General features: G+C 35.9%; 1 protein-coding gene across 1 annotated transcript in view; it reads left to right on the top strand.

Moving 5' to 3' along the window:
* LOC6034580 (LIM/homeobox protein Awh) overlaps positions 1-10,754 on the top strand; it is a 70,600-nt gene extending 59,846 nt beyond the window's left edge. The window contains exons 3-6 of the mRNA XM_038264226.1: positions 9,851-10,068; positions 10,142-10,360; positions 10,426-10,554; positions 10,614-10,754. Coding sequence (XP_038120154.1) covers positions 9,851-10,068; positions 10,142-10,360; positions 10,426-10,554; positions 10,614-10,639 — 592 coding nt within the window. The 3' untranslated portion in view covers positions 10,640-10,754. The remainder of the gene's footprint in view (positions 1-9,850; positions 10,069-10,141; positions 10,361-10,425; positions 10,555-10,613) is intronic.
* The last annotated feature ends 16,548 nt before the right edge of the window (positions 10,755-27,302 follow it).

Below are 27,302 nucleotides of genomic sequence, written 5' to 3'. Positions count from 1 at the left end.
CTCGGCTGGCAGGGCTTATCCACTGTCCTTCGATCCCCTTCCCAGCACCGATTCTCCACCCACCCCCAGTCATCACAGCTCGAGCTCGTTTTTCATAGAGAAGTTATTGAGATCGCACACAACGAAACACACACACACCTTCCTTGCTGGAGCGCGATTAAGAGAGAACTTCATTGACGGTGTGCAGGCGGTGAGGTGTGTGTGTCTGTGCACTGTGCACTCTCGATCATACCCCCGAGAGCATAAACACACATCAAAAGGGTACACTAAACCGCGGAAGATTAATAATCCTTTGCGCGGGAGAATTGAACCAACAGGCATGGAAGGGAAAGAGCGGGGAGAAGGGGAAGGTTCGATCGATGGACAGTGGCGTTTCTTAATTTTAGATTAAAATAAGATCGTAGTTTTTTTTAAACAAGTTTACAAAAAGAATTAACGGTACACATCAAGCAGAGCTTTTGCATAAAGATTACAGACGTTTTAGTACCTCCAAAACTCGATATAATTTTTACTTCATCCCTTAAAGTACTGTTTACAAAACAGGATGCAACAAAGTTGTTTTCAAGATTTTAATGGAAATTGCTTTTTTTTTTATTTCAAAAATAAACATATGTATTTATGTAACTAATATGTTTTCATTAAAAAACTATTTTCATCAAATTCTTGAAAAAAAATGTGATTTTGTTGTACTAAAGGCGGTTAATTTAAAATACATTTCTTTGTCATGGCGCTTACGTCACATGGCCAAATTAATGAAAACTACAGATTTTGCTTGTAAATTGCTGTTGTAAAAAAAGCAAAAGGTTTGGAAGGTTTGCAATAGCTGAAACAGTGATGTGTGTAATAAAATTTAGTTTTCTTATGGAATTTTGAAAATTTGCCATTTTTGTTTTACTAAAATGGCTATATCTTGACGAAAACTAATAGTTAAAAAAGCAATATTGTTCAGAACACGGTTACTACAAGATGATGGTATTGGGCTTGGAGCCAATTTTTTTTAGATGGATTTTTGAAAGATATTTGTAAAAATTTCAGTAAAAGAAAAAAACATTTTTTCAACTTTAACATGCTGCCAATGAAAAATGAAAACATTTTGGACCAATAGAACATCATTTTTAGGACTCCTAACTATGAGTTAAAGTGAAATACGGGGCAATTTAAACGCTTTTTTCATGGTTATAGAACAATTCATAATATTTTAATGAAAGCAGATCATTTTTAGTAAACCGCCAATCGCGAGTTTTAAACATTTTTTGGGAACTTTTTGTTGTATGAAAATATTGTTCCTCAGGCAAAAATCTATTGAAATCCGGATGAGCCCGTAGGATTCCGCCACATTGCCTTTTTGGGACACACTAATGATCATTCGTCAGATGCATGATTTTTTGAATAAATAGTGTTTTTTTCGGAAAAAAATGAAAATCTGGACAAAAAATATTAAACACAATTTGACATATAGCTCAACGTTTGAAAAGGTCTAAACCTAAATAATGTTCCTTATTAAACAAAATAATAAAATATTTGAAAAATGTTGTTGAAAAGACTCGAACATTTCGGAAAACTACAATTTTTCATTGAAAATCAAACCAATAGTTCCGAGAAATTGTCAGTGGAAAATTACAGGCAAATGAGGCGATACTTTGAAAAATTCATGTTCATCGATTCGATTTTTTTTTGTTAAGCTGTATCTCAGAAACTAATTGTTCGAAGTTGTCTATTTTGATCCTCTAAAATGAATCTTAATTTTCAAAATAATGTTTTCGCGCAAATCGATATTTTCGTGTAAAAATGGGAAATAAAAAAGTGTAAATTGTAATGTTCTTTACAGAGTACCTATTTTTCCAAATTGTCCTTACCTAAACTTTCAACTTTGCCTAAGACAACAAATTCATCATAAATTAAATTCTCAAGATACAAATTCTAGAATATTTAGATTCCTTTTTTGTAAGGAGAACTGTCAAATTTGTATCGACGAAAAAAATACGCAAAATTACTCGCTGTGTCTTGCTTTCAATGTTTGGTTTTATTTTAAATTTAACTTTGAATCCAGATTAGCAGTGTTATTATATAATGTGTTGAGAATATTGTTGTCTCAGCCGAAAAAATATTTGATCCAATAAATCACCAATTTCAACTCTCAAAGACCCAACCTCGTCTCTAGACGGGCTTTGCTCAACAAAATCGCTAAAAAAATTTTTTTATTGATTTTGATTCTAATTTTTTATTTGAATTGCAGAACTCTGGAGTTTTTTTAAAAGGTCCAAAATGTTAAATTTTTGCTTTGTGGGTTTTTTATTTGTCTTAAGATAAGGGTTTTCAAAAATACTCAAAAAGGAAAAAAATGCTAATATCATTTCAAAAAATAAAATCTAAAACTGATGATTAAACTTGTTCCAACATTTTTATATTACAGCTATTCCAATTTGCAGTTTTTTGCGGATATATTTCTGCAATGCAGTAATTTTATTTAACTAATTTGACTGGCTTAAAAGGTAGTGGCATAAGTTTATTTAATAATCTGAAAACATGCAATAAAAAAAAACTTTCAAATGGGTAAAAAAGAAAACTGCATATTGGCAAACGATAGTGATTGGAGCCTAAAAATACCAAAAAACCCATAGTTTCGTCTTTTTCGCGAAAATTGTTAATAAAAAATCACTGCAGATCCTCCATTCCAAACTGCGATATCTCTTGAACCACACATCGTAAAAGGTTTGACCAGGTCTCATTAAGAATAGCATAGGATGTAGAAATGGTTGAAGCAGTTTATTCTAAAATTGAACATGGCTAATTTGACACATTGATTTAACCAACTAAAGTTTTGACCTCACTACTGTGTTACTGAGAAAACTTTACGAAGGATTCCTTATTTTGGTAAATGTTTTCTTCTTAGTTCACGAGATATTGTATTATGAAGGTTAGACTAAGAAATTTAAAATTGAGATTCTCGCTTGATTTGGAGCTATATACCACCAGTAAATATGTTGATTTCAATTTTACTCTTTGCTGTGTACGATTGAGGTGGAATAGCTCATGTAAAAATACTTAAAATTAGTGAAGAAAAACATAAAAAAGATATTAAAAGTTATTGTATTTTTTTTAATTTATTATTGGTGAAATAAACTGTTTTCAGAAAAATAAAAAGTAACATCTTTCCCTGACTTTTCATTCGGGACGTCACTGGTAATCTTTTAGTGGGAGGACTGAGGGCCATCGAGGGACAACAATCGGGGAAGGGTGCCCGGTGGGGTAGCCCGCCCGTGACTCTCGACCTGGCGCACTGCACGTGAGAAGGAATGTGTACCCCTTTTCAGCAAGACCGGCGAAAAAAAAAAGCCGAGATCCGTATATGAACGATCAACAACGGAGCCCCGCGCGAGAGCCCGGGGGAAACGAATATCAATAAATTATTCCACTTTATAAGCCCCGGTAGAATGATTAATTTCCTTCGATCAATAAAGCACGAACATATCACACGAATTCACCACACCAGAGGCGAGGGCCGAGGGACGAAAGAGTTGGACTTATTTTATTTTTGCCTTTGCATGTCACTTTTTTTTCGCCGTTTTGTAGCCGTTTTTTGAGTTATTGATGGAAATATCTCACTTCGGGGTCCGGTGTGGTCACTTTGAAGGGTCTCTCCTCTTCCCGGGCAGGGTCATCTGTTTTTGTGAGTTATGACTGACGACGATCGACTCGCGGTGGTTTTTGTGTGTTTGCCTTGGCTCTCGACTCATGGGCATTAGCCGTGATTGACAGGTTCTGTAGGGTACTTTCCAGTTATTAATGTTCCTAAATCGCTTAAATAGTTTTGGCGATTGGGGCTGCGACTTAGTGGGAACTAGGTTTGTGGAATGGTGGTGTCTCACGCAAGAAAGTAAAATCTCAATTAACCTACACCAAACACGTGCTTCGTAATTGATGGCAGATAGTGGAAACGTCTAAAACAAATGGTTCATTCGTCATTGAGACATCAATCACTGGCAGTAATAGTTGATAATGCTCAGAAGTTTGTCTAAACCTGTGAATTGTGTATTTTTTAAATGTTTACTTTCTGAAGGAACCTCTGAAGACATTTTCACAAATAAAAAAAAGTGTTTTTTAAAAAGACGAAATACCGGTCTAAAAGCTACACAACTTTTTGTTCAAATCAACTTTCCGTGAAATAATAGACATAAATTGTATAACTTTGCTGGATTTGTTCTCATTCTCTTCCTCAACTCGTTTTTAATTATCAGTTTCATTATAGTTAAAGTTGGACGTGCTGCTTATTCATTGCCAATTTTACTTTTCTTTCACTCTCCTTTGCAAATCTTGTTTAAAGTCAGCGGGCCAGCGCGCGCGACTCGCGCGTTTTTTGCTTATATTTATTCCGTTTGTTATTTATTTAATTTTAATTGAGGGAAATGCTCTTACAAAAGTTGCACGGCACGGGGAGGGGGAATTGTTTTCGTTCCTGGTTTGAAGGGACATTTTCCAGTCTGGTTGATCGTTGTTTGGAATTTCGCTGTTACTGCCACATGTTGGCTGTGGAACATGCTTCAGGACTTTGTGTTGGACACAAACATGAATGTGTTGGCAGAAATGTTTGCTGTAAACTTCTGCTTCTGAATCGAAAAATTTGCATATTACAACAAGATCGAATTATCGTGCTAATGTTTTGTTCGTTTGAATTGATTTAACAGTGTATTCCCCCCCCCCCCTACAATAATGCAATACTGAATGGATACAGATGATTTTTTTTTATTTTTAGGTTGCTTATAGGTTCTAACATTTGAAGAGCCATGATTTGATTTGTTCAGTTTGGGAATAGCTTACCTCAGCTTAGCTCACCTTACTTATTTAAAAAATGATGTGCAGTGATGTCATAATGTTGCATTAAATTAAATTAGAATTAATTTTGTTTTAGAGTTTTATAAATGAACTTCTTGATGAAAGAATTGTTTTTATGTTGATATTAGTAGGAAAGCCTTGGTAAAAATATGTGCAAACAGCATTGAATTTGCATTTTCCCCAAAAATAAAATATATTAAGTTTTTGTAATTTCCTGAAATTCTCATTAATTAGAGTAGAAGTCTGGCTGACTGGTTACGATGCTAGCCTTGTATGAGATTTGTCCTGGGTTTGACTCAAGGAATTCTGAAATGATTTGATATCGATGTTGCTCACGGCGAGATTCGATCCACCGTCCTTTGGATTGGTAATCAAAATGCTTTTGATAAATTGGTATCAAGGGTCCTGTTCAAAGATCAGAAATCACTCACTCAACACCGAACGAATCTTTGCCCACTGGAGCGCGCAACCACCCGGTGAAAAATCCCGGTGAAAAATGTAGAACTGGGTAGGACAGACTGTAGGACTACCATCTTGTTCGACGCAGTCGCTCTACCGTAGGACTACTATCGCGCTGTTTTTAAACAGTTTCGTTAGACAGTCGAGCTTCGAACTGTCAACAAGAGGTTGACAGTGTACGTCCTACAGTAGTCCTACATCGTACCACAGACAACAGACGTAGCGGCTAGAACAAAATAATTTGAAAATCTTGTGTAAAAACATGGCTGCCGCATCCTGCTAATCTACTAGCGCCATCTGTTAGCCTATTGCCACTCTCTAAAGCAGCCATGATGGTTTTCTGAGAAGGTGTGTTTGAGAATGCATCACCTAGAAATATATTAAAAATATATTATTTCAATTTTTCGAAAAAACATGTAAATATGTAAAGATTACGTTTTTATGCTGTAGTAAATCTACTTAAATAATTAATCAACGCGATTTACGAGCATATGGATGTATTTTTTTCCATTTAATTATCGATATTAAAATAAGAGTCTAGCCTGATGCTTTTTAAACACAGCAACCAAGGCCGCGCTTGAGGCTGTCAAATTCTTGCTGGTTATGTTTATCAACAAAACCAAAAGAGGAGAGCGAAAAGGAGAAGGAGACCTGGTGGAAATCGGGAGGATGGGCAAACGTTTCTTAGAGGAAAAAAGATGGTTCCGGACCAGAAATGAAACAATCCGGAACTGTCGAAGATGGAGAAACAGCACGTTATGACACGACAAAGTGTGAAAGTCATCGGCGCCGTCAGCAAGAGCTACTATCGCGGCCAACCTCGTAAACGTTTTGGCCCCGAACGACCGCATTCCGAAGATTATCTCCGGAACCGACAAACTAGCTTCCACGAACACCTCACCCCTCACCTCCAAGACACCAACCTCTTCAACGCCCTCGAAAACCACACCATCTTCTAGTGCCGACACTTCCGGCGAACCCTCGTCGCATCTCGAATGTTCTCCCCGGCACGTCAGTTTCCCCCACCGGATATCCAGTTCAAGCGATCCTCCAACCCCCACCCTTCCCCTTCCCATCCTCTTCCGCCAGTGCCAAAGCGGTGTCGTATTTGGTCAAGTAAGGATCAGTAGAGATTAAACCGATGGCCTTGTGCGACTTGTGGTTCTTCAAATGTTACCGGGCGACCGTATTTTCCGAGGGAATCTTGATTGGAACGTCGGTCGTTTGCACACCTTCTCCATAACAACGCCGTACACCAATCGGCTATCCGTCGGTGCTAAAATCGGTTCAGGAACCAGATTGGCCACTTTGGTTGCCTCACATTTGTCAAGCAGCTGCAAGTGCGAGAGATTTTGCTGAAATCGGCCGAAATCAACTTTTCATCCAGAACAAACGAACAACAAACAAACGTTGAAAACCGATAAATCTTATGGCGAAACGAAAATGACAGTAGGCGGAAAGCGATATTTTGACAGCGGGCAATGTGTCAGGGCAAAGCGACTGCAGCGCCACAAACGGATTGCCACAACTAAAAAAACCGTTGCATTGATTTACACAAGGTAAGAATCGAGCCCAAACGTCTGTTGTCTGTGATCGTACTACATGGTTGTATGGGGTGTCTAGCCCTTGTCGCCCTTGTTTATTTTTTTTTTGGTTTTTGGCAGAATAAAAGCGTAGAGTTGTTTTATTTAATTGAAATCCAATATTTATTCATTGTTAAATAAGCACCAATCACTTTCCTTACCCCGGGTGGACGATTTCACCAAACACTTTAAACCAACAAGCCTGCTGATCCAACCAAGCAATCTGAAGCTAGCATTCATGCCGGACTGTATTTTTTTCGGTTTCTTTGTTATGTAAAAGTAATAATAGCTAATTAGAATACATTTTCGAAGATTACTTGAATTATGTACTTACATAAACATTATCTTGAATTTTTTGAACTTGACTCCTGCAAAAACACGTTCTTGCTTTTATCTGTCAAAATAAAGAGGGAAACATATTCCAAGAAATACAAACATATTCCTTCTCTTTCTCTCTTACGGAAAGCATACCAACGTCAAATCTGTCCGACCTGTATGTGGAATTATGAAGATCTGACTACCCAATCTGATGATATGAATAATAAATCAAGTTGATAGAACACTGAAAAGTAGGATCTTTTGTATCTATTTTGAATAGCATTACCCTCTAAATGTGAGGAAGGCATCAACCACCTAAGGGCGGATTAAGTAACGTTTTTTTCTGGGCAGTCGCGAGCGAACACGGTCAATCACTTCACTCAGCGAAACAAATACTTCGTGAATTTATTTTCCTACTCCGTCCGTCAACCCGAGTCACACACGAATATGCTCAGAGAGGAGAGAGCCTAGAAATACTAGCACGGCGCTCACTTGGCCTGCGATACAACAGTTTGCCGTCAATTGCTACCAAACGTGTCTTTAATGTAAAATTGCAAAATATTATTGATACCAATGATTTTAGGCAATTTCTTGCATGATCAAAGCAAAGCCTATCGCAAACTATTTTCAGTCAGCTTTGAGCGACTCAACGAAATCGGTCTCTCTGAACCATTCGCTGTACTACCCGATTGGAGTGAGCGGGAGAGCAAAGAGACAGTGTTTATTAGCGATTGGTGTCGAAGTGACAAACGGTAGGGTTACATCAGAGCAGTTTTTCGTCGCGCTAGATTTGTGCTCGAGAGTGACTGAGTCTTTTTGGAGCAATCAGGACCCTTGATTGGCATGCTGGCATGATTGCTATGAAAAGTTTATGAAAAAGACTTAACTTATACATGCCTTTAAGTTGTTTTTATTCTTTCAAAATAATGTATTGTTGCTCCAGTAATATTTTTGTGAGTTTTTCCATTATGTCCAACATAAGCAATAGCGTGATCCGTTTTGCAAACAGTTTCAAAGATCATTCTAAACATTTGGTGGTCGTTTCTCCGTGCAAAAATATGCCGATGGACGACATTTAAGACAAGTTCGTGAAACCCATAAACCTAGGGGGTTTAAATTTAGATTTTGCATGAAATTCGTTGATTTTTCGGGTATTCAATTTCAATCAAAGTAGGCGTCCCTTAAGGTCAAAACACAGCTTGGTGAAAATTTCTGCAAAGTTGCAGATTTGGCAATTTTGTCGAAAGAAGTTTTCTTTTACATTTGTCGCTCCTGGAACACCAAAGTACATATGAATAATTCTCTAAGTTTTCGGAAATCGTTTTTTTGTATTTTTTTTTTTTGAATGAATCTTATTTCATGAAGTCCATCAACAAAGTCAAAAATGGTAGTTTATGCAACAAGTTGCAAAAAGAGGATTTTTTCAGCACGAGTCGTACATTTATCCAACGAGGTTCACCAAGTTGTATAAATACGACGAGTGCTGAAAAAATCAAGTTTTGCAACGAGTTCCATACAATTTTTTTTGCAATTCTGAAAAAACACCCATTGAGTGAAATTTTAAGTCAAATTTTCATGTATTTTGTCAATAAATCGTTCAAATCAAAAAAATGTTGAAAAGTTATACTTTTCGAAACAAGTGCTGAAAAGTTCAACTTTTCAGCACCCATTTCAGTGCTGAAAAGTAGAACTTTTCAGCATTTATTTTGAAAAGTGTTACAATTCGATTCTGTTATTTTTGGTACAGAAAAGTAGGCTGTTTCGTCGTTCAAGAATGACAGGAAAAGGAAGTATTTTCACGACGGAATTGCAAAAAGGATTTTTTTTTCAGCTTTTCGAAAATAATTTATGCATGGTTGCTTTTCCTTCATGAAGTATTCTTAAATTGTAAAAAAAAACTTTAACTTGAAAACACTGCACCTCAAAACATTTACAATGATTTTTGAAGTTTTGTTCAACAATATTTTAGATATTTTCTTATATCAAAATTTATTTAAAAAAATCATGTACCAGATTTTTCAGGATCTTAATCTCTAGTGCAAAAGATGATTTTTGAAATACCCTAAAATATATAATAAAATCTAAAAATAAGAAATAGCAATTTTATATTTTTCTGAATAGTTCTTATCATAACCAACAACTTTGCTCCAGACACCAAATTGATCTGAAAATTCTATCTGAAATGTCGTCATCTGGGGCGAATCGGGACTACAGTCTGAACAGGGACAGCAATTTCAAGAGCACTTAAAGCTTTTAAATTTGGAAATGGATGTACACGTTTCGTTGCTCTGGGTCTGTTCTAACCGAAACCAACCAGAAAAATCCAAATATTGTGCTATAATACTCCAAATTTGTCCCATGTGTCCCGATTCACCCCAGTTGACGGTACTGATTTTCGAATATTCATATGCTCATGCCAGCAAAATGGATATGGAGCCTTATATGAAAAAACTAATGATGCAATATTGCTTCTTTTGTCATAGAAAAATCATGGACAAAGTTTCATAAAAAAAAATCAAAGTTAAAAATCTTGATTTTTTTGTGAAATTCTAGAGAATTACCCTTTTTTGTAGCTTTTTTAGTAGAATAACAAGTCTGAAAATATGGAAAATAAAATTCAAAAAAATCCTCTCTATTCTCCTCTCCCCCTTGCACAGAACCTTCGGCGCCAAGTGCTCCAAGTGCAGCCGCTCGATCGCCCCCTCGGACTGGGTTCGGAAGGCCCGCGATCTGGTGTTTCACCTGGCGTGCTTTTCCTGTGACACGTGCGGCCGGCAGCTTTCGACGGGGGAGCAGTTTGCGCTGATCGACGACAAGGTCATGTGCAAGATCCACTACCAGGACACGGGCGACGAGGCTTCCAACTCCAGTGATGGTGAGTTTGGTTGGAGAGGGAGGGGTCTGACTATGGATCAATTTAGTGTAACTTTAAATGTTTTGTGTGGTAGATGGTTGCAGCACCGACGGCTTCAACAAGAACAAGTCCAAGCGGGTACGGACGACGTTCACCGAGGAGCAGCTTCACATCCTGCAGGCCAACTTCCAAATTGACAGCAACCCGGACGGGCAAGATCTGGAGCGGATAGCCCAGCTGACGGGACTCAGCAAAAGGGTCACCCAGGTGTGGTTCCAGAACTCGAGGGCGCGCCAGAAAAAGCACACCCACAGTAAGTGTTGACCGGCTTCAAGTTGGTTCAGCTAGCTCTAGAAATGCCCAATTTTCCTTTCGCAGTTCCACGAGACGTTCATGGTTCGGCGATGTTCAGCGCGCTGAGGCAGGATCTCAACAACAATAGCAACACGAGCCTCAGTGATAACGACAGTGGCATGGGCAAGCCACCGTCTATGTTCAATTCGCACGGTAAATTAAAGCAACTTAAAACTTCCCTGCTCAATCTAATAACAACCCTAACTTTGCAGTGAATCTGATCAATCTGATGGTGTAACATATGGGAATGCAATCATTGTTGCACCTGCCGCCGGGAGGAAGCAGTCCAATGCTTGATGATTGCTAGAAAGCGAGAGTCGTTTAACGGGATTGGTGGAAAATTGATTGAAAAAAAAAAAAAACAAATAAACCAAAGATTTGAAACTGGAACTGGGCGTATGGGGATGAGTGCGAGTGATTGGCAGCAGCAGCAATGTCGATGTCGAAATTTTAGTTGAATTTTATTATTTATCTGTTGTGAGTCGAATTTAGGAGAAGTACAGATTTTAAATTTGTGCTACGGATAAGCATTGATGTAAGTCGAAATATTGTTATAAAAAGATATTTGTGTACGTGTAAATATTCCAAGCTATTGAAGTCATTAATTCATGTAAATAAAAAATGTTCACGGAAAATAGTGTTTGTTCCTAATCCGAAAATATAAGTCTTCATTCACGTGATACAATAGATTAAATATCTTCCAATTCTTGGTAAGTAGTTCAACCTTTTCAAATTTTAGGAAAGATTCACAAATTTTATAAATATATTTTCGGAGAGATCGGTAAATTTCACAATTTTTTCGCTTCTTTACGTTGAAATTCTGACGAATGGTTATCGAAATATCATCATTTGAGTCATTTTAAATTCCAAGCCCAAAACAAAACTTTTTAGTTACTTTTTTAACCGACCCTGTTATCCAACACATATATAAGCAATTTTTAAGTATATGGAGCCAGCTGCACTCGAAAATGACATTTGAGAATGGCGTGAGTTATTTAAATATTTTTTGTATTTCATAATTTTGGTATTGCTTTATCTCGAAATCGGAAATTGGACGGGCCTTCCGAAAAAAAAATACACATAAAGAAAATAAAAACAGTCCACTTCTATGAGGTTTTTTTGGAATTTCAAATTTAAAAGTTAAATTTGAAGGTGAGCTCAAGATTTTTTGTATAAGCTTAATTACACTGCTCATCATTGACAAGACACTTTGAAAAGGTGTAACTCAGCACCCAAAACCAAAATTGTCTCAGAATATCGAAAAAAAAAATCAATAGTGAAAAGGTCAACTATTTTTTTAAAATTAAATAATTTCCTGTTTTATCCATAAATTAGGCTTGACATGGCTATAACTTGAAAATGATACAAATTGTAATGAACGTTTCAATTACAACATTTCGATTGTTCATAAATCAAGATTTTTTAAAAAATATGTATTTAAAAAAAAAAACTTTATTAAAAAATCTGTGAAAAGTTTTTTTTTTACATGTACAGTCCAGACTCGATTATCCGAAGACCTTGCTAAAAATTAACTTCGGATAATCGAATCACGAATTTTTTTTTCTTTGTCTAATTTTTGATTGTCGAGCTTAGGTATGACCCCTAAACTTCGCTAAAATGATTTATAATTTTCAAATCCAAGATGGCGGCCAAAATGGCGGCGATGCAATATTGAAAAAATGCCTTTTATATGTTAATAGGCAATCATCAACTCAAATTTGACTAAAATGGGGTCGTAGAACTCAAATTTTATGTTAAAAACAAGAAAATGAAAAAATATAAAAAATACGAAACTTTTTTTTGTTCGTGATTCGATTATCCGAAGTTCCATACAAACCTTCGTATAATTGAAAATTCGGATAATCGAGGCTACGGATAATCGAGTCGGGACTGTACCTATTTTTTTCTGAATACTCCTCATCAGTGTTGTAAATTAGTGATAGAAAAAAACAGTAATTTAATGATTCGTGCACCAACATATCAGAAGGTATAGGAACCGTCACTATAGCTTGTGAAATCTCTTCTTTTATCTCGTGATTGACAGCCAGGAGCCCTCATCAATACCTACAACTTTGCCGAAGACACCAAATCGATTAAACAAATTCTTCAAAAGATAAGTTCAAAAAACTTTTGAAGTTAGAGTTAATTATTGATATCTAGATTAAATTTTCAAAACAACCTATCCCTCATGGGTTTCCTATGCAGATAGGACCTTTTGAAAATTTAATCGAGATATATTCTCGTATTGTTTCATATAACATAGTATTTTTTTTTGCAAAGAATTGACTTTTTGCGCGAAATTTTGGACTTGTAAACTCACAAATTCAAAATGAATCAATACATGAGCAATTCTCTGAGATTTCGATCATTCGATTTTTTTTGTATTTTTTAATCCGGCTGAAACTTTTTTGGTGCCTTCGGTATGCCCAATGAAGCCATTTTGCATCATTAGTTTGTCCATATAATTTTCCATACAAATTTGACAGCTGTCCATACAAAAATGATATGTGAAAATTCAAAAATCTGTATCTTTTGAAGGAATTTTTTGATCGATTTGGTGTCTTCGGCAAAGTTGTAGGTATGGATATCGACTACACTGAAAAAAAATGATACACGGTAAAAAAAAATTGGTGATTTTTTATTTAACTTTTTGTCACTAAAACTTGATTTGCAAAAAAACACTATTTTTAATTTTTTTATTTTTTGATATGTTTTAGAGGACATAAAATGCCAACTTTTCAGAAATTTCCAGAATGGGCAAAAAATCTTTGACCGAGTTATGAATTTTTGAATCAATACAGATTTTTTCAAAAAATCGAAATATTGGTCGCAAAAATTTTTCACCTTCATTTTTCGATGTAAAATCGAATTTGCAATCAAAAAGTACTTTAGTGAATTTTTGATAAACTGCACCGTTTTCAAGTTATAACCATTTTTAGGTAACTTTTTTGAAAATAGTCGCAGTTTTTAATTTAAAAAAAATAGTGCCCATGTTTGCCCACCTTTGAAAAAAATATTTTTGAAAAGCTGAGAAAATTCTCTATATTTTGCTCTATTGAACTTTGTTGATACGACCCATAGTTGCTGAGATAGGGGAAGGTGGGGCAAGACGACCATATGGGGCAAGAGGAACAATCGCTCGTACGGCCGTAATTTTTTCAATTTTGATTATTTCCAGTATGAGGAATTGTTGCTAGCAATGCAATTAGCTGATTCTACTACCACATAACCGCCAAAACATCGTAAACGCCACGGAGCATAAGATTTAATAAAGTATTTTTCAAACCCTTTGTTTTCTTATAATATTTGGAAAGTATAAAATAAGGTTTAGGGTTCGTTTTAAGGCTCATTTTATCAAAATTGTATTTTTCCTAGATCAGTAGTGTCCCTACCAATGACTTGCACCTATTATAAAGTATTATTTAACTTTTGGTTATTTTTGTTGAGAGCTTTTAAAAAATCTTGTTCAGGTGGGGCAAGTGTACCATATGGATTTTTAGTATGGAAAAAAATACCAATTGCTGCAACAACATATTTTATTGGAAAATAAATACATAAACGTACTTAAAAACTGATAAACAATTGTTAAAAAAAATTGTCCATACAAAATATAGTGATATTATGAAAATTTCCCTTTTTTCATCTGAGTAATATTTTTTTTCGTAAAAACGATAAAATTTTTAGTAAAATACTATTATTTAATCTAAAAATGAAAGAAACGTTTCAAATACATCCTAATCTGATGTATCTAATTGATAACAGTTCAATTGTTAGCAAATTAACATGTTTTTTCATGCATTGTTCCTCTTGCCCCAACGGGTTGTTCGTCTTGCCCCACTAGTTGAGTAGAACGTACGGAAAATCATTTTTTTTAAATCATTTTTTTGCATTAAAAAACAGGATTTTTTAAAAACTTGTTCTACCTAAGTCTTAGTCAAGACCTGAAATAAGATGATTATTAAAAAATCCGAAAGATTTTTAACGTTTTTGGTGGGTTACAACGATTATTTCCTTAGCTTGTTACACTTGCCCCACTTTCCCCTATTGCCATGCAAAGGTTAAAAAACAGGAAAATTGATGTTTTCTAAGTCTCACCCAAACAACCCACCATTTTCTAATGTCGATATCTCAGCAGCTATAGGTCCGATTTACAATGTTAAAACATGAAACATTCGTGAAATTTTCCGATCTTTTCGAAAAAAATATTTAAAAAAATTTAAAATCAAGACTAACATATCAAACGGGCCAAACATTCAATATTACGCCCATTTGAAATGTTAGTCTTGATTTTAAATTTTTGAAAATATTTTTTTCGAAAAGATCGGAAAATTTCACGAATGTTTCATGTTTTAACATTGTAGATCGGACCTATAGTTGCTGAGATATCGACATTAGAAAATGGTGGGTTGTTTGGGTGAGACTTAGAAAACATCAATTTTCCTGTTTTTTAACCTTTGCATGGCAATATCTCAGCAACTATGGGTCGTATCAACAAAGTTCAATAGAGCAAAATATAGAGAATTTTCTCAGCTTTTCAAAAATATTTTTTTCAAAGGTGGGCAAACATGGGCACTATTTTAAAAAAATGAAAAACTGCGACTATTTTCAAAAAAGTTACCCAAAAATTGTTATAACTTAAAAACGGTGCACTTTATCAAAAAATCACTAAAGTACTTTTTGATTGCAAATTCGATTTAACATCGAAAAATGAAGTTGAAAAATTTTTGCGACCAGTATTTCGATTTTTTGAAAAAATCTGTATTGATTTAAAAATTCATAACTCGGTCAAAGATTTTTTGCCCATTCTGGAAATTTCTGAAAAGTTGGCATTTTATGTCCTCTAAAACATATCAAAAATAAAAAAATTAAAAATAGTGTTTTTTGCAAATCAAGTTTTAGTGACAAAAGTTAAATAAAAAATCACCAAATTTTTTTTACCGTGTATCATTTTTTTCAGTGTAGTCCATATCCATACCTACAACTTTGCCCAAGACACCAAATCGATCAAAAAATTCCTTCAAAAGATACAGATTTTTGAATTTTAACATATCATTTTTGTATGGACAGCTGCCAAATTTGTATGGAAAATTATATGGACAAACTAATGATGCAAAATGGCTTCTTTGGGCATACCGAAGGCACCAAAAAAGTTTTAGCCGGATTAAAAAACACAAAAATTAAAATTAAAGAAAAAAGACCGATTCCGTAGAGAACTGCTCACATATACTGTCTAACAAACTGAATTAATATTTGTAAAACATTATCAATATTCTAGATTAAAATGTAAACCATCAAACCTGAATACGGAGAAATCCCATCGAAGGCAATGTTTCAACTTGAAAAGTTTGATTTCAAAAGGACCTCCTTAAAGTCTTTATCCTTCAACACGGGACTTTTATTCCGTACTCAAGTACGTTTTGCTCACTGTTTTGTATCCGTTGTGAGTAAAATCCACAAAATCCAGCAACAGAAAAAATAGCTGAGGAAAAAGGAACAGATTATGACGGCTTACGTCTAGCCAGGATGGTTTGATTCCGGAGAACTTCCGCTTTGTGACGTCTGCGGCGCAGCTGAGTGGAATGCCAAATCGTCGTCGGTTCCTTCCAGGTAGGAGCTGTGTAGATGATTTTGAATTGCAAAAAGGGACTATTCCACTGGAGACATGCTTTCAATTGCATAATTACGCGCCATTCATATGGTAATAACGGGAATGAGAGGAATTGGTGTTTGCGAGCGTGTTGAAAGTGGAACATTTTTGTTAAAAATTTTGATTTAGGATTTAGGAAAATAACTGACATTTGTACTTTTTAATGATTCCAAATGCAAATACAGACTTCTGTATCGCTCGGTTGCATTCGTCCCGTAATCCAACAAATCGCTGGAATGATGCCAGATGTACAACTTGTTCGTTTGTCCGAATTACGCCAACTAAACAAGATTATCGTTCAGCGCGCTTAAACTTGTGGAAATCGGAAACTTTCCCGAAAACAGAAAACAACCCTCCCCCAAAACAGCACAACCCGAAAACTGTGAACTGAGAGGCGTGAAAGGCGTCACAAGTTTGAACATTCAAACAATCATTATTGTTTGTTTGTTTGCCGATTTACTTTTTCGCTTCGAAACATACTTTTTCCGCACTTTTCGCTGGGTTTTCCTGGGCTGCAAATCAAATAAAATAAATACCCACAACATGAAAAGACACAAATAGGAGCAGCAGGAAATGCACGCACCCTCATCGCTGTTTTCGTGCGGGGGTGGATTGATTCTACGTGGTGACAGCGACAGCAACACGAGAACGAACGATTTATATTCACCTAATTTAATTACCAATTTGGTCCCTTTCTCATCGAAGCACATCGGGCTTGGAAATTTGCTTGGAATGGCTCATAGAAGAGAGAAGGATACGTGCCTGGCATACTTCCAGCATCGACTGCCGAGTGACGACAGGATCTGACGCTTCTGTGGAAAGGATTCTGAAATTCGGCAAATTCTGAAATGCGGGTGGTTCGATGCTGGATGGGATGGGATTAAACAATTCCCTTGTTGGTGATGTGTGCTTAAGTGATGTCTAGGGGATAGAATGGAATGAATACTCTAGTTTGATTTTGGATCAGAGATGTTTGATTTTCGCTAACATTGCTAACTCGTTGGTTTTCGAAAATATCTATAATCTATCTATAATATCATATATAATAATATTATATATGATATTATATATGAGGAGCAAGCAAGAGCAATTCCAGCCCAAAACAGGACTTTTTTCGGTACTTTTTTCTCGACCCTCTCCGATTTCAATGAAACTTTGTAGACATGTTATCCTACGCTTATATAAGCCATTTTTGTGTATATGGAGCCTGTTACACTCGATAATGGCATTTGAGAAGGGCGTAAGTGTTTTAAATATTTTTGTATTTCGTAATTTAAATATTGCTGTACCTCGAAGCCGTTGCATCGTATCAAAAAGTGGTCAAATACAAACTTGTAGGAAGTTAGACGGGTTTTTTGAATAAAATTCACTGAAAGAAAAATGCACGCCAGTTCTATGAGATTTTTTCAATTTTTATGTTTAAAAGTTAAATTTAAAGGGATGTCACGATTTTTTTTCGTTCAAAATTTTTGTGAAAATAGCCTAAAATGTGACAAAAAGGCTCACGAAAAATGCAGGATGGAGCAACTCACCTAAAAAATACAAAAATCATTTACTGAAATTGTTTTTTTTTTTCAAAAGTGCACTAAACATCGAAATTTTCAAAACCGAACACGAGAGTCGATTCTCCAGACAATTTTACATAAAAGTCTCCATATTGACCATTGTCCTAAGTCTAATCCTTGTGAAGTTACAGCGGTTTTAAAAATAAAAACTAACTTAATCCTCCTATGTGGTTGGAGCCTTCCTCACTCATTACCGTCAATGGCTGCACACAAATTTCATCTATTTTTTAGATCTGGATTAAAAAAGAACATAAATATCACTTAAGTGGCCATATCTCGAGACAGGGTTGCCAGATCTTCTATGTTTTGGACTCGATGGAAAGGTCTTTTGATAACCTAACCAACGATAGGTCGGATAGTGGATCCGGACATAGTTTACATACATTTAAGTGAGATCTGGCTTCCAAAAAGTACATCAATATCACTTAATTGGTCATATCTCGAGACAGGGTTGCCAGATCTTCAATGTTTTGGACTCGTTGGGAAGGTCTTTTGATAACCTAACCAACGATGGGTTTGATGGTGGATCCGGACATAGTTTTAATACATTTAATTGCGATCCGAATATATGTGAAAACACATTTTTATACTTAACTTTTGAACTACTTATCGAAACTTCAATCTGTATAAAACTCGATCTATGGGACCCTAAACCAAGTCGAATGCAACAGGTTCGGGTCAAATCGGTTCAGCCAGTGCCGAGAAACATGAGCTAGTTTGTTGGTCACATACATACATACACACACATACACACACATACACACACACACACACACACACACACACACACACACACACACACACACACACACACACACACACACACACACACACACACACACACACACACACACACACACACACACACACACACACACACACACACACACACACACACACACACACACACACACACACACACACACATACACACACACATACACACAGACATTTGTTCAGTTTTCGATTCTGAGTCGATATGTATAAATGAAGGTGGGTCTACGACGTTTTTATACAAAGTTCATTTTTAGAGCAGGATTATAGCCTTACCTCAGTGAGGAAGGCAAAAAAGGTTTTTTAGTGGTTTTTGGCAATTTCTATAACACAGACTTGGTTTTTTAGTCTCGAAAATATTTTTGCCGGAAAGCTCGTCCAATTTCCCATAAGTTTGTCTTTGACCACATTTCAATTGGATGTATGGGCTTACAGATACAAGCTAATTACATTGCTCATAACTGAAAATAGAATATTTTTTTCAGTGTGGTAGAAACCTGGATAATAAATAAGCTTACGTAAATATTTAAAAGAGTCAAATTAAAAAGCTGTCAAAGACGAACTTATGGGAAATTGGACGAGCTTTCCGATAAAAATATTCACGAGACTGAAAAATCAAGTCTGTCATATAGAAATTGCCAAAAACCATCAAAAAACCTTTTTTTTCAACATTTTTATTTTTAATACCGCTGTATCTTCACAAGGATTGGACTTAGGACAATGGTCAATATGGAGACTTTTATGTAAAAATGTCTGGGAAATCGACTCCGACTATCGGTTTTTGAAAATTTTGACGTTTAGAATTTTAGACCACTATTCAAAAAAACAGTTTTAGTAAATGATTTTTGTATTTTTTAGGAGAGACATACCATCCTGAATTTTTCGTGAGTCTTTTTGTCACATTTAAGGCTATTTCCACAAAAAATTTGAGCGAAAAAAAATCGTCACATCACCTTAACATTTAACTTTTAAACATAAAAATTGAAAAATCTCATAGAATTGGCGTGTATTTTTCTTTCAGTGTATTTTTTCAAAAAACCCGTATAATTTCCTACAAGTTTGTCTTTGAACACTTTTTGATATTTATTGTTTTTTCCTATTCTCTACGATTTTAAACCACAAACATCATTTGGCCGAAAAAATAGCAATAAAAAATCACTACTTTTCCTGCCCAATGATGTATGTATACATTGCTCGATCAAAGCTGGCTTTATTTTTTGTGCCAGCTTTTTTGATAGCTGAGTGGATCCCGTAATGCATTGTCCACGTGGGGAGGGTATTAGGAGAGTTCTTTTATTACGTAACGCAGTTGGGGGGGAGGGGGGGGGTTCGGAGGCCGTGTTACGCTCCATACAATTTTTTTAAAATTTGTATGGAAATTTTGTTACGAGGGGGGGTCTAAAAATCCGATTTTTTGCGTTACGTAATAAAAGAACGCTCCCTTAGCGATTGTCTATGCTTCATAAACACATTTTTTGCATGAACAATTGTCCGCAAGGGAGGTGGGTGGGTCTAGAATTTTCAAAAAAGTGTCTACGTGGATGTGAATAAGGTGTCATTCATTAAGTACGTCACATTAAAATCAGCCAAAATTTACTCCCCCCCCTTTGTCACGATTTACCTATGCTTTTAACACGCAACGCTTGCTCAAAACCCCCCTCTTCCCTAAGAACGTGACGTACTTTATGGATGATGCCTAATGGACGTCCCCTTAAGAATTAAATCGAAATAATGTAATAAAATATTGCCCAGTCTTGATTTGGTCCCAAAACCTCAAATCAACATTCAAACAGTATTGAATTTGACTTCTATCAAGTCTCAATGTATGCATACATCATGATGAGTAAAATTGGCGTATACATCATAGTTTGTTTGCTTAATAAAATGGGCCCCAGAGCAGTTTTTTGAAAAATTCTTTCGTCAGGAGGTAGCTTTTAGGATTCTTTATCAGACTGTACAATAAAATTGAAAATGTCCAAAATGGCAAATACATCATATCGCCGTAAAACGGCAGTTTAGGCCTAGGATAACATGTCTTAAAAGTTTCATTGAAATCCGAGAGGGTCGGGTACAAAAGTACCAGAAAAAATCCTGATTTGAGCTGGAATTGCTCAGATACTAAAATGCCTGTAACAAAAATCTTGGTGCAAAAGCTCTGGTTGATGTGCACTGTTGAATATAAAACTGTAACGAAAAAAAACGTATTCGATTTAAAAAAAAAAATGTCAAAAATTTCCATGACCTTATTTTCTATTTCGGAGAAATAATCACCTTTTTAGTCCCCTAAAACCTTAAATATTTGTTTTCAGTGACAAAAAGTAATAAATAGTAAAAGTCTTACTTTGAAAAACTCATTGTTTAATTGAAATCTCAAAAAACATTGTGAAATTCTTGTGGTAAATCTCTTTTTTTGGCAAAACATTTGCAAAAACAACAGGTTCTAAACATACCAATCTCCCAAGAGTAACATTCAATTGATTGCTAATGAAACGCACTTCCTTGCGGGTAAGTGTTTCAATTATCACACACTTATCGGCTTGTTTAACAACTCCCTCGGGGCCAAAAAAAAAAACGAGCTCAAGAAAATTCAACCCTCCAGTGCAACGTGTAAAGGGGGAAAAAGTACGTTTAACCATTTTTCCCTGCCAAAGAGTGACGAGACTAGAGCTGCAGTACAAATGGCTCGCAGCTTGTTAAAATGCTTTCCAGCACTCACTCTTCAACAGCAGCAGCAGCAGCAGCAGTTATCGGTTAGAGAGGTTTAAATTGCACGCAGTTTGTTGCTTCGTGCGTGTAACCTGAACTCGGTGCATAAAAGCACGGAAAGTTTTTTTTTACAGTGAATTTCATGTAGTGCATGCTTTATTTTGATGTAGTTTTACGTTAGGCTGAATTGTTTTTTTGTTAACTTAATTTTTTTTGATTTTGTTGTATTTAAATGTTTTGTGAGATTGGAATTAAAATTTTGTGCATTTTTATATTAAATGATTTGTCATTGCTTTATTTTTCCGTGCAACTCCCAATAAACAAATGATCAATTTCAACTCCGGGTGTGTTTGTACTGTGTGTTGCCTGCCAGTTAGCATCGCCTCAGGTGATCATCGATTTATAACCCGATGATGGTGGAAGAGTGCTGGGTATTCGTAAAGGTTGCTGGCACGTCTCGTATTTCAAAGAGCTGTCCTCCCCCACACCCAAACCCAGCCCGCTACATCTGAAGCCTCGTAGAACGTTAGAGATGTCTCTGTCTGCTGCTGGTGGAGTTGCTCTAATAAAGACATTAAAGTGAATGGTGGTGGTGGCGAATCGATTTGAACGCGGCCACACGAACGCGCGACAGAAGGTGGCAGAAGGCAACAGTCACTAGCGGGTTCACCCCCTTTGCTGCTGCTGCTAAGTGAGGAGGGTGGGTGTTGATGATGTTGATGAATAACAATCAACTGTCCTAAGGTAGGGAGAGGGACATTTGGTGCGCTTCCGGAAACCGGTAGACAATTGCTGCCGTTTTTTTGTGTGTTGAAGCTTAAAGGATTATAAGGGTGTATTAGGGGTGATTTAGGCTCTTAAATATTTATTTAAGAAATTGTTTTCAGTTTGATTCATTCTATCGCTTTTTTATAGAATATAAAATCTGTTGCGTTTTTAAGCATCTATTTCACCTTTGTTTTGTTAAATAAACAATTTTAGATATCATTGAAAAACATTCGGTATCGATAAAATGCATAATAAAATGAAAAATCATGATGACCATCCCATCACATTTTTGTAATACAGTGGACTCTCTGGTTGTCGATCTTCTCGATATCAATATTGCTCCAGCTGTCAATAAATTTTTCAGTCCCTTCAAACAGATTGCTTTGATTTTCCGTTCTATAATTTGATAACTCCCGCTCTCGACGGTCCCTTCAATATCGACAACGAGAGAGTCCACTGTACCACTAAGTCTTGACAAGATTATTTGAAGTCTTCTCTAATTTGAGGACAAAGCAAAGCAATCCACTTTAACGACCCCCGGGTCTTTTGTGGGCTCTGTTGCAAGTTTCTACTCATTTCTAGGCGTCCGAAGGTTATGTGTATGGTGAGTAACTCAAAACCTCTTTTACGCTAATGGACCGACGTTTTACTTCCCCATCCGATAGAAGGCGTGATCAGGCAAATCTCGTCTCGAAAAATGCCACCGGGTCCGTCTGGGATCGAACCCAGGCCATACTGGGGTGAGAGGCTACCACGCTAACCACTGCGCCACCGGACCCGGCTAATTTGAGGACGCTTTACCTAAATAGGGGCAGGGGGGCAGAATGGACCAGGGGGGCAGAATGGGCCACCCTTGGTTTTGGGCTTTAGAATGGATTTAGACCAACTGTAAGGCAAGGGTCTTATAAAGGACGTCAAATAACATCACCATACCGAAAACGACGTATAAATTCATTGTATTTTTCGAATTATGAGCAAAAATGTAAATAATTGACAAAACCACGCAAATGTTGTTTATTTCGAGGTTTCTAAATAAGCTTTCTGAATAGTATGATTGTTTGTAAAAGTTTGTTCAATGCTTATTATGTTACTAGAGGTTACTACCAAGGTAAACAAACAACAACGGAACCTTCAAATCATTTAGAGGCTTGGTGGTGGAAGTGTTAAATTAAATTCCACTTGGGGGCAGAATGGACCACCCTTTTCCTGCCTTATAAAAACAATCAAAAGTCACGAAATTTGAGCTAAATGGATTGTTTCACTCCTTGTAGCTTCACAAATCACGTTTAATGCAACATTAGTTGATTTTTTACTTGTTTTGATGCTTATTTGTAAAAATAGTGTCTTATTTCAACATTTTAACACTATTTTCAAAAATGTTTGTTTTGTTAAGTGACTATTTTTATAAAAATTGTCTAACTTCATGGAAACTATGTTAGACAGGTCCCTTAACTCATTTCTTATCTCCCTTCAACGTTGTATTAGACGAAATGGCTTGTTTTCTAAGGTGGCCCATTCTGCCCCACAGGGTGGTCCATTCTGCCCCGCACCCTGGAATAGTAGTCGAAAAAACTTTTTTTTTAAAGTGGCTCAAAAATAGTTCTAAGCTCAAAATTTTCATCAACCAAGTATACAACATTGAAGGGAACATCCCAAAGCATAAGTCTACTACACTGAATTCATAATTTTTTATGTTTTTCTATGGTTTTTGGCGCATTTTACTTAGGCGGACCATTCTGCCCCCCCTGCCCCTATGATCTTGTGGTCTTGAGGTTGTGAGGGGCCCATTACCCACCCTCTGTTCGTCACTGCAAGTTAAAAAAAAAACGCTCAGCTGTACTTTAGAAGGACTTTTTTAATTCATTAAAAACAAGGTGACAACAATACAGGAAGCAAACCGATATAAAACTTTATTGGATGATGTTTTGGGGCTTTGTTGTATTTGATAAAGTTGTAGCGGAGAAATATCGTGAATATCTACTAGCGTGGTTCACGTTTCTATGAAAAAGACAAAAGTTGTTATTTTGTCTTGCATCAACCGGAATTTCGTTCTTTTATGTCCCCAGAAGCACTCCTGAAAATTTGAGCCCATTTGGTAAGGTCTAGGAGCTCCAGTTTTAATTTGAAATTTATATGGGATTTTGATTTATTTTCCATGGGAAACTATCTTTTTTTACATTGTATTAGGATTTTTTTTTTATAAATCGATGAAATGACTTGATTCTTATAGTAGGAGATAGGTTTTGAACTGGGGAACAACTTTGTAGAACATACCAACATGCTAGGAAGTGACCCTTTAAAGATACAGATACTTTTAGATGGTGGCTGGCCCCTTCAAACTCACCGCTGTGAAAACTGGACGATCAAAGCCAATAAGTTTGCATTTATAAATAACACTTTCAGTCCAGATGTTAATATTTTTTAATGTTTATGTTGCCAATGCCTACTATTAAAATGTTTCAAAAGTTCAGTTGTTTTTTTAAAAACATCAATGAAATAAGAAGTTAATTGCATTTGAAAAAAATAAAATGCGATTTCCGGCGTTGTTTATCTTTTTAAGTTAGTTTGAGTTCATTTTAAAGTACCTACTTTGAATGAAAGTGCAAATAAGACGGCCAATACAAATATATATATTACTTTTAACTAGTCAACGGGTTAAAAATATTGAAATAAGGGTTATCAAAATCACTTAACAAGAGTCAAAGCCTCACCAAAAACTTTGAATATATTTATTTTATTACTCTCGAAAATATGTTTTTATTACTATCGTGTTTTTTTCTTCTTTTCGAAATAAATTGTGGTTTAATCCTCTAATTTAGGTAAAACCAAATAATGTTTATACTTTTGAGCAGGGACTCTAAAAATAGTAACTTATGCAATACATTAAAAACAGAAGATTTTTCAGCAGAGTCGTCCATTTATCCAACGGAGCTCCGAGTTGAATAAATACGGCAAGTTATGAAAAAAAAACATGTTTTGAAACGAACAAGTGAATTGATTTTTTTTTCAGGGAGGCTTTTGTTTTATCTCTTGAATATTATTTGCCGCCAAGCTACAAAATAGGATCAAAAAGTATTACTTCTTGATACAAATGATGCAATTTGATCTTTTAAGCACTAGGTAGGGTAGTCATCGATGAGACACTGTTGGTTTTTAACTTTGATTTTTGTATTTTGTTCATCAGCATTATAATGAGCTTTTTGCTGATTTTTTTCTAGTCTTAAATTTACCAAAATATGAGATTAATCCGACTTTTACTGTCAGAGGTATTCAACTGTCTTATTGTAGACGCACTTGGCAGGAACAATCAAATTTGTTAAAAGAAAAACATGATGTTTTTGTATTGTTTCATTGAATTTTCTTTGACATTTAAAAACAATGTTTCCAACATGAAACTTCAATCACCAAAAGTTATACTAAAAAGTAGTTTTTTTATTAGTTAAATTATATAAAATCCTTACCTCAATAAAAAACTTTATATCGTTAGTAAAATGTAGATTAAACTTAACAAATGTACCAACAAACAGTTTTGCCTTCCTCACCTTACTAAGGAAAGGCTATAAAATCACTCGAAAAATGAACTTTAATTAGACCTCCTAGACCTACCGTCATTTATACATATCGACTCAGAATCACCAGCTGAACAAATGTCTGTGTGTTTGGTTGTATGTAGACATGTGTACCGAATCAATGTCACTGGAATATCTCGTCACTGACTGAGACGATTTTGACCGTATTGGCCTCATTCCATAAGTCCCTATTGAATTTTAAAAGATTTAGTGAAGCACATCAAAAGTTATGCTTAAAAAACTGCTACATACAAATTTCACAATTTGCAAAAAGGGTGGTTTTTCTGAAATGACCTTTCTTGTGGATTAAGAATTTTCAAGATCTGACTTACCTATCTAAAATTACAAGCAATTTAAAAAATGCTCTGAATGTACATAACCTCATTCTATTTTGTCACGGCGGTGTATGTACAATCTTTGCAAAAAGTCTGTAGGCAGTCTGTTTTTTTTAAATCATCACTTATTTTTATTAGGACCTCTTTGGTGCTGCGATCACGTTAGGGGCGATCCATAAACCACGTGGACACTTTAGGGGGGTTGGAATCACTCTATAAATGAGAGGAAGGCACCAACCACCTAAAGGTGCATAAAGTAACGTTTTTAATTAACGTTTTGGAAGATTGCAAAAGATGTTGAATAGTTTGATGAAGAAAAATCGAAGTGTCTCAATGTTACCCATTGGCTGAAAACAGCGGGTAATAATTAGGAAGCTAAGTTGTATTGATAGACAGTCCAGACTCGATTATCCGAAGTTTCGATTATCCGAAGTTCGATTATGCGAAGGTTTGTATGGGACTTCGAATAATCGAATCACGATTGTATTTTTTTATTTTCTTGCTTTTTACATGAAATTCAAGTTCTGCGACCCCATTTGTGTCAAATTTGAATATTTGTTTGCCTTTTAAACAAATAAAAGCATTTTTTCAATCCGTTTTCTCCGCCATTTTGGCCGCCATCTTGGATTTAAAAATTCTAAATCACTTTAGAGTAGTTAAGAGGTCATACTTAGGCTCGACAATCAAAAATTTTGCGTGATTCGATTATCCGAAGCGAAATTTTTCCGAGGCCTTATCAGCAGATTCGGAGTGTTTTAATGATTTAATGATGATTTTAACCAGAAACGAGTAAAATAATTCAAAAATGCTTTCAATAAAAATCCTTCACTAGAAAAAAAATGCTCAGGGGATATTTGTCTCGTGTTATTGTTAAATTTAAATTTCCAATATTTTTTTTTCATAAGTCACAGAAGATATGAGGTATGGTTAACAGTGTCTGCATTCCTTCAAACTACTAAACTAAGTTTACTTTATACAATTGTAACATAAATCAAACTCTCCAAGACCAATTTCTCTATGACGAATGGCTCCGTGGTGGCAAACATTGCGTACCATCCATCCAACCATTTGAATTGCATTTAAATCCGTAACAAACCGCCGTTCCCAACCGCAGGTCATATTTCAAAACATGATTGAAAAATTCAAAACACTCGCGCGCGCATGCTGTACATGATTCCAACAATCACACAAATTTCCCTTCTACTTTTCCATGGATACTTTTTAAAGGGAAAAAAATTCGTTACGCTCATCCATCGCCCGTCTCGAGGGTCTCTGAACGATAGTTGAAACTGGAAACAAAAAACACAACAACAAGCACTTTAGATCACATACATTGTATCCATTCAGCACACTCGGAAGCCAAGCACTGAGCTGTAGTCTGTCGAATTCAACATGGAAGCAGAAGAAAAAACAAACAAGTTTACACACGAGACCCGGTTCAAAAAGCATAACTTTTACCCTCTTTGCAGACTTGAACGGCACAGACAGAGGACTCAACGGGCACGGCCGAAACTTTGAGGGGGTAGCAGACGCGCGG

The sequence above is a fragment of the Culex quinquefasciatus genome, chromosome 3 (genome assembly GCF_015732765.1).
Source record: "Culex quinquefasciatus strain JHB chromosome 3, VPISU_Cqui_1.0_pri_paternal, whole genome shotgun sequence".
NCBI lineage: Eukaryota > Metazoa > Arthropoda > Insecta > Diptera > Culicidae > Culex > Culex quinquefasciatus.
Note: the sequence above shows the minus strand (reverse complement) of the source record. Positions and strands in the feature narration are given on the sequence as shown.